This window comes from Prinia subflava, chromosome 1 (assembly GCF_021018805.1).
Source record: "Prinia subflava isolate CZ2003 ecotype Zambia chromosome 1, Cam_Psub_1.2, whole genome shotgun sequence".
Lineage (NCBI taxonomy): Eukaryota > Metazoa > Chordata > Aves > Passeriformes > Cisticolidae > Prinia > Prinia subflava.
In genome coordinates this window covers 85,106,978-85,117,769 of record NC_086247.1, presented here as the reverse complement: position 1 = coordinate 85,117,769, position 10,792 = coordinate 85,106,978, and the positions used below count along the sequence as shown (strand labels likewise).

Here is a 10,792-nt window from a genome sequence, read left to right as displayed (position 1 = left end):
TTGCATTGCGTACGGGGCTGAATGTGTGGTCTAAAGGCAGAAAGAGAGATGGCTGAACTGACAAGAATTGCTTGGTTTAAAAGGTGTCAGTCTCACTTGGTGGGGACTCACCAAAAAGCACTAGGCAAAGAAAGAACTTGTCATTTATTTGTATGTGCATAGAGGTCGGTTTTGCCAGTTTTGACATTCCTTCATTAAATGAACAGGGAAAATAAACAGATCCAGAAATGCAATCTGAATTTATAGAAAAATCTTTTAATTCTGGTTGTGAAGAAGGAAAGGTTATCTTGAAATGGACAAAAAGATTGGTACATTTTAAGTGCTTTTCCCAATAACGAATTTATCTGAGCAGAAGTCTTCAGTTTTAGCATTAATGAGAATTTAATAAGTCTATTAGTTTTCTTTTACCTTTAACTGAACTTGTATTAATTTCAACCATTCACATACTTTGTACTAAAAATCTCAGCCATCTTATTACAACTCAGTGCTACCATATGTGTGGAAGCTGGCGTGTGTCTGCCAGATAGTGTCAAGCACAGTATCCTCAACATACAGTTCAGTCTGATATTCTTCATCTAATAGTTAACCCACTGAGCTCTGCAACTGATCCAAAGCAGTAACGCTGGTTTGACAGTTGCAGCTTCTGCTTTCACCTCCATTTCCTTCTTTCCTGAATAGTCTGCTAATTGAACACAGTGAATAGAAGGATGATTTCTCTTCTATGCAATTTTAAAATCTGTCCTAAAATTTCTCTTGGCAACTTTAAGTTGTTCTCATCAAGTCTTTTAAGCATGAATCTGTGTTCCCCACAACTTAGATGTGTAGCACTTTCTTCCTTATTACCCTTCACTTTCCTTTTCCTGTAACAGAGCTGTTGAGCCAAAGCAAATTTCCTGCTTCTACAATCTAAAGACTTTGGCTCACATGCTCCACAGCAGGCATCTGCAGCAGCCTGGGGCAGCTCTGCTTCCTGGGAAATGTCTCTGCTGGACATGGTCCCTCAGTTCATGCAGGAGCAAACAGGAACACATGACCCTTTCCCTGTGGTGGCATTTCCCAGTCTGGTGTATCAGCTTACACTGAGCCTCCAGAGTCTGGGCTCAGCATGGTGATTATCCAGTTAGTCCCTAAGGAACTGTAAGGCTGGGGTGTGACAAGACTGCCACAAAGCAGGTATGGCAGATGCACAGAGGCCTAGGTGTCATTTGACAGTGACTCAGGAGACTGGTTCTGACTGAGGCCACATTCTTTTAATATCAAAGTGCAAAGGCAGCAGTTAGGTGAGCTGGTCAAAGCCAGAAATTTCTCTGAGAAACCCACCCCTTGCAATATGTGCAAACAGGGTTAACAACTCTAAAGCACAAAAATAATCCTGCTACAGCACCAGGTAAAAATCCTGACTATTAAGAGCCAGACAATTCGTTTGTCCCATAGATCCTGACCCACAGACAGACAGTGCACCTGCAGGTTTTTGGATTTTTTTAGTTTTCTGCCTCACCAACTACTGGTGCTGGAGATCTCCAAGGAAGCCCATCAATGCTGATGCTGGAGAGGAAGCAAATACCCTCCACACCCAAACAGCAACACTGACTGGTGTGAGGGGGCAGGCAATAGACAGCATTCCTATTTCTCTCTACTTTGATGATGGGAAGACACATACTTTATAAATGGGAGCTGTAGTCTACAAAGGAAGGCAACTCACACACATACCACTACATTTGCATTTAATTTTTCCATTTTCTGGTATCGGTCATAGCATTAGGATTGCTTTATAAATATCTGGAGAAGCCTAGGGCTGCTACAAGGCTTTCCAGCTGTTTAAGACACTTTGCAATGGTACATCCCTTTGCAACACTACCCATGATCTGCTTTCAAAGCTCCAAGGCACAACAAGTGTAGTGCTCTCACAATCAGTCTTGTGCTTTTAATGGTTGAGTATGGACACTATATTCCCTGGTAAAGGGAAAAAAGTGGCAACTGGTACAACACAGGTTAAAATAATCTTGGCTATGTACTGTCTGACAAGCAGCAATGGTATAATCTTCCAAATATTACGTGTTATCAGCCACAAGGAGGCAGGATGACGCTGTTTATGTGAGCAAGGAGACCAACACAAAGAGCTTTGCACCCATCCTGGAAGGGAATCCCTTGGGAAGCAGTGAAGATAAATGCCATGTTGTCAGTTAAACTGCTAGATGTAGTATTCAAGATTCTTCAAATAGATTTGAATTAGGAGATTAGTGTTCAGGTATTTAGACAGAACCTTAAAAAAGAATGGAGAAAAAAACTCTTCTCTCGGTAGTCTTGCAGCTGAGCACTACTTGAAATACCACTCAGGAGAGCAGTCAATGGGTTCTTCCTTCCAAAGAGTCTTGAGACGCTGGGTCCAGGCAGTCAGCATCTCCTTCCTCTTGTGCTCAGAGACATTCTCTGGAGCATAACAGATGTGAGGTTCAAGGACTTTGACACCACAGAAGTGCATGATTCCATGCTGGATGCAAAACAAAGAAAGAAATGCCTCAGGAAATATTTACTCTTCTACTTTCATTAGAGGAACATGGAAGATTCTAATTTGTTCTGTTTCTTTGACCCAATATCAGTCAGGTTCTCTAAATCTGCACATTTATCAGGGGAAGGGAAATAAATTGCAGACGTTGACTACCTATCCAGACAGTCACTACTGAAAGCATTCAGCAGAATGGCATAAATGATACTGAAAGATAAGGGCAACTTCATTTATTCTGCTCTGTGGAATTTATTTTTATCTGCACAGAACTGTCCTCTTTGGCAGCTGTTCACTGTTCAGTTTGCAAGGATCATAGGTGGCCAAAATTTCATTGTCCAGTTTGAAACTCCTCAGATTGGTCTCTAACTGAAGTGTTCCACATCTACATCTACGATGGGGCTTTTTACACCTTTTGCCTCTGGCCTAGCCAAATGTTCCTGTATGAAGGCTAGTGCCTGTGGAATCAGCTCAACTTGCCCTTTTCCCTCTGTGTGTTTCTGAATTCAGAGTTGTCTTTCGTATTTTTGGCATGTTGACCTGTGAGCTCTGCAGCTGGACAGCTCCACAGGAGCAGGCAGCTGGTAACTGCATGGGGAGGAGACCATGGAATTTTACCTCATCTGTTTTATTGCATCAGGAAGAAGCTGGAAAAACTTGCCTTACCACTTGTATTTCACAAACCATGCTGGATACTTATCATAAAACAGTAGCAACTACTAGAAGAGGAATGCTAACTTTTGTGTGTTGATTGTTACTGCCAGGGTAATGTGTGGGTCTCCTCCTGCCCTGTATCCTACATGAACTGGGAAACCATGGGGAAGAGAAATCCTACATGGCTGAGCTAAAGGAAATCCTGTAACAGCAGGAAAATTGGAAAGACTGGCAGTGTTAAGCTTTCTCTACATTCTGACCTGGAGGAAGGGGGACAAAACAACTTCGAAAGTAAGTGGACTTTTACAGTAGTCCCAGGATTTTATGTAACAATTTACAACCTGCAGAACCTTGGAACTGACACATCTGTGGATTAATATGTGGGAAATACATATGTGGATTAATAATTATTATATTTCATATTAAGGAACCAATAAAACAATTGTTAAAAATAGGTGGAATAAGAAAAAATTTATGTAAACAAAAACTAAATGTTCGTATATTATACCTGCATGGGCCACAGGACATAGCGAATATCACCACCGATACCTTCTTTTGAATACATCTCTTGGCTTCCTCCCGTGGTGAAAGAAAACAAGGATAATTTGCCCTAGAATTAGGAAAGTGGTGGTTGATTAAGACATATTTATAGAAGAGTGGCTGAACAGTTCAAGAGATATTCAGGGAAACCTGGACAGCATGGATTTCCAGGGGAGAGGGTGACCTCTTCTTTGCCAGACCTTACAGAAAGTGGCAGTTCTGAGGCAAAGATTGGTGTCATACAGTTAGAGAGGGGACTGTGTGTCCTTGGGAAAAGATAGGTTAAAGCAAAGGAATTATGTGTCTTGTGTGAAGCAGGGATGATACACTACTTCAACATAGTGTGAAGTGAGAGCTTTAAACAACTGCAATGGAAAAGAATGAACAAGGCCCCACAGAACATGGTGCAAGCCTTGACCTTTGTAAAACAATTCCAAAAACATACCTGGAGCAAACCACCATCATAAGCCTTTGACAAATCGTAAGCAAAGCCTTGGACCAAGACTCTGTCCATCCAGCCCTTCAGGATCGCAGGCATGTTGAACCAAAACAAGGGAAACTAGGCAAAGAGAAAATGACCTGGTCAGCACAGAGAGTCTGGGCCAGCCTTAGGCCTGGTCTACAGGACAATCCTGTCCTCTGAACCTGCTCAGATCCTGCACATGCCTCCTTCCAGCTCTCTCTCAGGAGAGGCAGTAACTATGCCTGGCAGAAGGAACTGAAGTGCTTCCTGTTGGAGAGAACCTCAGGGCCAGAGCTGAGCACCTCCAGCACACCAACAGTGTGGTGCATGTGAGGGCTTCCATCCAGATTAAAGGTGGAACAGGATGAAGTAGGAGGGTGCCATTTAACTCAGATTTAAGACTGTATAGAATCATGTCTCCTAGGGCTGAAATGCAAAAGAATCTAAATTCTTATTAGCAGGATTGACATCTGGTGATCAGTTCTGATCTGACAGTGTGCTGACAAATGCCATGGGATCTTAGGAAAGACTTATTTTCAAAAACTGCTGACACCATGACCCCAAATCCCTTTACTGAGAGGAAAAAGACTTTAACAGTTGGACCCTTGATTTCTAGATCTTCAGTTAGCCCATGGGACTGCATCTCAAAGCTCTCATGTCTTCATGGCATTATCTTGACTGCTTTATGGGCTCTTATACTAGGCTGCATCATTAGCCGTAAACCTTTGTACACTCTGCACACAGAGGAAGAAATTCTATAAACATGTAACCACATGTGGCTTATGCACAAGACAAAAACAAAGTAGAAACTGGGCAACTACCAGTCACTACAAGTGGTGAGTTTAGTCTGTAACAAATTTTGCATTCCTTTCTGATCACCTTTAGAGGCTTTTTAAATTTCTTTTTTTTTTCTATACCAGAGCACACTCAATTCTTTATAGAATTCTACAGATGGAAAACAGAGGGCAACCACTTCCTGCAGGGCATGTCTTACTGTATCTGGGAAGTGATAGTATGAAAAGGACAATGACTTACAGTGAAATGCGTAATTGAGCTATGGCCCCATCCTAAATTTAATCTAACTTTGGACAGAAGAGTATATATAGACATTACTAAGGCCAACAGGGACACAAAGAAATGTAAAGGTACTATTTCCCTCCACAGTTCTTTGGCATTTGTAGACACTGGGGACAGAGCTGGCATAGTGGAGAATAGACATGAGCTGTAAAAATTCATCAGCAATTCCCAGCAGTGCTTCTGCAACTCTGCAACAAATGAGGACAGTCTCCTGGGGAAAGCCCAATTCCCTGACTTTGCTGGCTGCCCCCGGCTCCTTGCCCAGAAAATAATCCTTGCTCTGCTTTCTGCCAGCCTGCCTGACATCCATGGTCACCTATGTCTTTGTGCATCCATCAGGAGGTTTGGCCCAGTGTTGGAGAGTTCCTGGGGTTACTGGTTCAACCTGCATCTTTGTGCTACTCAGTTACTGGGCTGGCTGTAATAATGACCCAGGTAATTGTACTACTGATCTGTAGGTTTTACTCTACCATTACCTAAAGTGACCATCACAACTGAATTCTGTTGGAAATAATGACCTGAAAAATCAGCAGATCTGCTTCCTGCACCTTCTTCTGCTCTTCAACCAGGTCTTTGGACAAAGCTCCTCTCTTGTAAGCTTCCCAGGTTTCCACACCATAATTGAACGCTTCGGAGTTGTGCAGGCGACCTGTGGGTAGAAGTGAACAGTCATTCCTTGGCCCCTGTCCAGAGTCAGCACCAGGTAAGAGCTGAGTGCAGGTTGCCATTCTCAGTTCTAAACTGAGTCACTGCTTTCCATTTTTCCTACTTTTTTGTCTTTGTTGGAGATTCAGCATCATCACAGCTGAGAGTGACTTGATTTTAACATGGAGAGGAATGTAGGATCTCAGAGTTCTAAGGCTTCACCTTCCTGTAGCAGCCAGGAAGTGCAAGATGAGGGCCTAAGCTTGCCTCAGGACTCTGGGGATGCAGGTGGAAGATCTGAGAGAATGTTGTTCATTGTTCTGCCTCTGCCTTAGGGTTTACTGGGGCCATCGTGCACTCACAAGCACCATGGAGCTGCTTTCCAGCCTCCATAAGTGGGAAATTCACCAAGGGATGGGAACCACTATTGGCCAGCTCTACTGACTCCACTAGCAGATCATCAGTCTCTAGCAGAAGACAGGGGCAGTTGTAGCCTCGTGAACTAAACTGCAGCAAGTCCCAGGATGGTATCTGAAGGCATTTCCTCCCCAGGAGAAATGGACTTTGGAGAGTGATTATGGACATGTGCTAATGTGTTCTTCCTGTCAGTAATCTCAGTGTGATACAAAGTTCATGTTCAGGAGTGGGCTCTTAGAAATGCAGATGTCTGGTCATGAATAAGTTTCTTATTAATGAAATAAGTTTCTTATTAATCTCTTGATGATCTGAGGCCTGGAGCACCTCTCCTATCAAGACAGACTTAGAGCTGGGGTTGCACAGCATGGGGAAGATTTCAGGGAGACTTTTTTCAGCCTCCTGATACCTGACAGGGTGATTTCAAGTGCCTGGTTTCTGAAAAAGGAACATTTTGTCTGGTCTCACCAACAATGTCATTTCTTGTTGCTCTGGGCTCAAACTGCATGGCGTACAAATCCGACACGGTGACGCTGCAGCCCTGCTTGCTCAGTTCTTCCACAGCAATCTTCAGCAAAGATCCATTGAAGGACTTGGGCTCTTGATGCGCATAGACTATCAGGACTTTTTTCCCTGGAGGCAGGAAGAAGACCAGGAGACCATTTGGAATCTAGGAGGCAGCTGCAGCAGAGTTTGTACAGTTGGGGCTTGTTCCTCTCTCCTTCTGTAGTGTCTTTGTCCAAGGACACAAACCCCGTGAAAGCAGAGTGGCAGTGGCAGCGTTTGAGTCCTGCTCAGCAGCAGTGAGTGACTCCTGAGGCACTGATTGCTGCATGTGCCCTGCCCAGCAACTCTGGCCTACTCTGGGCTTTCCTGGGTGGAACCCAGTGGACAGAGGGGTGTTCAATAGCAGGTCACACTGCCCAACATCAGCAAAACACTGCCCCTTTTCTTGAGACAACATTCCTGTTGATCTGATTCCTCTACCACCCAAAAAGCCGTGCCAAGTTAGATTGCCCCAATGTGTCAGAGAAACAACAACTGAGAGGTCAAAACACCTTTCTACTGGTATGAGGGATCCCCTCATCATCTTTCATTTCAGTGCTGTGCAAGTTACAGCACTGGGATAGACATTTAAGATGCTCCTGTCCCACTTCAGCGCCATCACAGTGACTTCTGTGGAGAGCAATAGGAATTTTTTTTCTCAGAGATTAGATTGTCATATGTATCTCAAACTGCTTTGGAAGAGGATTCTAGGTAAGGTGAGTGGCCAAGCAGGTGTGTAAGGATGGAACATCTAAGAGGCGTGTAACAAGGTTTTGCTCAAACAGCTCCATGGTGTGCTCAAAGTTTTATTGAGCATATCCCCTACAATTTTAACAATTCTCTTAAAAGACATTCATCAGTGAAAACAAAGGAAAGATTTTGTATGGGGTTATAGTTGTTTATAGATAATCGGAGAGGGAAATCTACAGGGACTACTGAAAATGACAGGGTCTACAAAACATGCAGCTGTTGCTTCCTGACTACCAACATAAAAACTCAGGCACCTCCTGAACTCAGTTGCTCTACAGCACTGCTTCTGGATGCGGGTACACAGTGTCTATGAAACAAGAGCTATGCCAAAAAGACTATTAAAACTTGCAGGTCAAATGCTATCATAAATGCAATGTGTGTATACACTCTTTAAATCCCTGCTCCACACCTTACTCTGGAATTTCAGGAGCAGCTACGACTTTGCTGTTCCTGCCAGGTCTCAGCAAATGGAGCTCAATGACTGGACATATCACACGCTCCAAAAGGGGCTCAGTTTCATTCTGCAACAATGCTGATTTGTTTCCATTTTGGTAGACCTGGGGCCACTTGGGCACAGGGTATGGAGAGACGGGAGTTTCCCAAGGCATCGCTTACTGAGATCATTTCAGTCGCTTGGAAAACTAAGACCTCGGTGTCCCGACTAAACACGGCAGAGAGGCCCCATCCCTGCGGTGCCCAGCGCCCACGCTGGAGCGAGCAGCATTTTCACCCGCGTTTGCTCTTACCTGCCATGGCTGGGGAGCGCTGGGGAGCTTCTCTCTTGGTGATGTGGTACTGCCTGAGAACTCAAGGGAGAGATTTGCTGGTGAGAAACACCAGGAACACGTGCGAGGAGGGTGCCGTGCCGAGGGTACTCGGCACCGGCCAAGCGCGACCCGCCGCGGCGGGGGGAGGCCCCCGGCTCTCGGCCGGGCCCTGGAGCAGGAATTCTCCTCCGGCCGCGGCACGGCCGCCCGGCCCGGGGCTGCGCCGGGTGCACGGCGCCGCTCCCGGTCCCATGCCGCGCTCTGGAGAGCGGCTCCGGAACAGCCCCCGGTGCCCCCGCCCAGCGCCGGCCGGGCTGCCCTTACCTGCTCCTGGGGCCCGGAGCGCGTCTGCGGCCGGGCTGCGAGCGGCCCTTCCCGGCGGCGCAGCCCGCCCCGGGCCCTGGGGCAGCGCCAGCGCGGGGCGGGATCGGGATCGGCGCCGCCCGCGGCTCCCGCTCCGCTCGGGGCCGCGCTCGGCCCGAGCGCGCCCCCGCCGCTGTGCCAGCATGTGACACCCACACCATCTCTGGGTGTTTTTGTATTCTGGGTCTCTGCTGTTCTCCAAGTCCAGAGCTCGTTCTTCATGTCTCCCGGCAACGCAGTATGTGAGTTCCTAAACCATCCATCTCCCCTCATCTGCTCTTCCAGGGGTGGCACTGTCTGCTTCGTGCCTTGTCTGGCCCACCCGTGCACCTGCCGGGAGCAGGGAATCCTCCCTCCCAGCTTTCTGAGGTGTCCCATGGGAGAGACAGGTGGGACACAGAAGGGTGCGGGGCTGTGGGTTTGGAGAGATAGGACAGCCCTGGTGATCACTTTCAAGATGAAGATTTGTCTCTGAGTATCAAAACTGCCCTCTGTTGGACAAACTGAATAAACACCTTCATTCCAAGACCCTGGGAAAAAGAAAAAGAAAGAAAGAAAGAAAGAAAGAAAGAAAGAAAGAAAGAAAGAAAGAAAGAAAGAAAGAAAGAAAGAAAGAAAGAAAGAAAGAAAGAAAGAAAGAAAGAAAGAAAGAAAGAAAGAAAGAAAGAAAGAAAGAAAGAAAGAAAGAAAGAAAGAAAGAAAGAAAGAAAGAAAGAAAGAAAGAAAGAAAGAAAGAAAGAAAGAAAGAAAGAAAGAAAGAAAGAAAGAAAGAAAGAAAGAAAGAAAGAAAGAAGAAAGAAAGAGCCATTGAGTGCAATTGTTTCCCCTGGGGAAAAAAAAAAAAAAAGAAAAAAAAAAAAAAGAAAAAAAAGAAAAAAAAAAAAAGTTGACAGTGGAACTAGTGGAACTGATGCAGGACCAGTCCTGTTTTCCACCCATTCTGGATATCAGCTGATATTGAGGCAGGATTTTAATGCTCTGACAGCTCCTGATGCAAGGGCTGATCACACCTACTGTAAAGAGGAGACTCAGGAGAAAATACTGGATTGCCACACTGAGCTCACTGTAGCTTGAATGCAGCAAATTTGTGTCCATCCACAGTGGGGGGTATCTCAAGGAGAGCCATTATTCAACGTGCTGTCCAAAGAGTATGGGATATTTGTCAGGTAAGTAAAGCAAATGCAAATACAGATGTGATAACTCTGGTAGGCCAATGGTGCAGTTTTGATCTTCTGCTGCAATCCCAAACATTACAGGAAGCTTTTGATAACATTTGACTTCTGAGCTTTCTTTTGCTTTAGTTTTTCTAATTTTGACCTTTGCATTGTTTATGGGGCTGAAGGCAGGAAGAGAGATGTCTGAATTGATAAGAATTGCTTATCCAATTGCTTATTCCAATTGCTGTTTGGAAGGTTTAAGTCTCGTTCAGTGTGGTTTTGCCAGCAGGTACTAGGCAAAGAAAGGGAGATATTGGCATTTATTTGCATGTGCTTAGAAGTCATACCTTTGACATGTAGCTGGGGTTTTTTGCCAGAAAGATGAAAACTTCTGTGTGTGAAATTTGCAGGTTTCATTGCACCACTGGAAAAATTGTAGGGATTGATGAATAAAGAGCATCAAGTCTCCACAGTGCTAGACCAAGGCTACCTGGAATAGTTACCTCGTTCCTTAATCTTAACTAAAAATCCAATCACAGTAAGCTTGTGCTGTAATGGAAAGGTGACTTTGTTTTCATGGTATTAGCTTTAAGGGCTGTATTGTAGTAGTAAGTTTTGCCAACAAGTGTTTAGTTTTTAAGTCTCCTTCCTCTCCTCCTCTAGCCAGTTATCTCTTTAGAGACTTTACCCTCTCCATTTTTCAGATGAATTGCAAGTTCTGTGGGGACCTGAGCACAATTGTTCTCTGGCTGTCCGTGGCTTAACACCCTGCCTGGCCCAGCAAGGATGAGTGTTCTCTCACACAGGAGGTTTCCAGCTCTGGAGATGACTCAATGCTGGAATTTTAATTCTGGGCTCTATACCCTGTCCAGAACTCTGGGGAGGTGGGATCATCAGAGGACAAAACTCTAAG

General features: G+C 45.1%; 1 protein-coding gene across 2 annotated transcripts; it reads right to left on the bottom strand.

The window, feature by feature from the left end:
• Positions 1-239: 239 nt before the first annotated feature.
• LOC134552638 (ribosyldihydronicotinamide dehydrogenase [quinone]-like) lies at positions 240-9,193 on the bottom strand. Of its 2 annotated transcripts, none has more exons than XM_063401405.1 (7): positions 8,684-9,193; positions 8,339-8,391; positions 6,765-6,929; positions 5,756-5,886; positions 4,143-4,256; positions 3,666-3,767; positions 240-2,491 (listed from the first exon to the last, which is right to left on the bottom strand). In XM_063401405.1, exons 1-7 carry the CDS (start codon positions 8,881-8,883, stop codon positions 2,318-2,320), a joined length of 939 nt encoding a protein of 312 aa, XP_063257475.1. In that variant the 5' UTR covers positions 8,884-9,193; the 3' UTR covers positions 240-2,317. The 2 variants fall into 2 exon arrangements, with proteins under 2 accessions (XP_063257475.1, XP_063257484.1); XM_063401414.1 differs by having other exon boundaries at positions 8,339-8,398; positions 8,684-9,008.
• Positions 9,194-10,792: the final 1,599 nt, after the last annotated feature.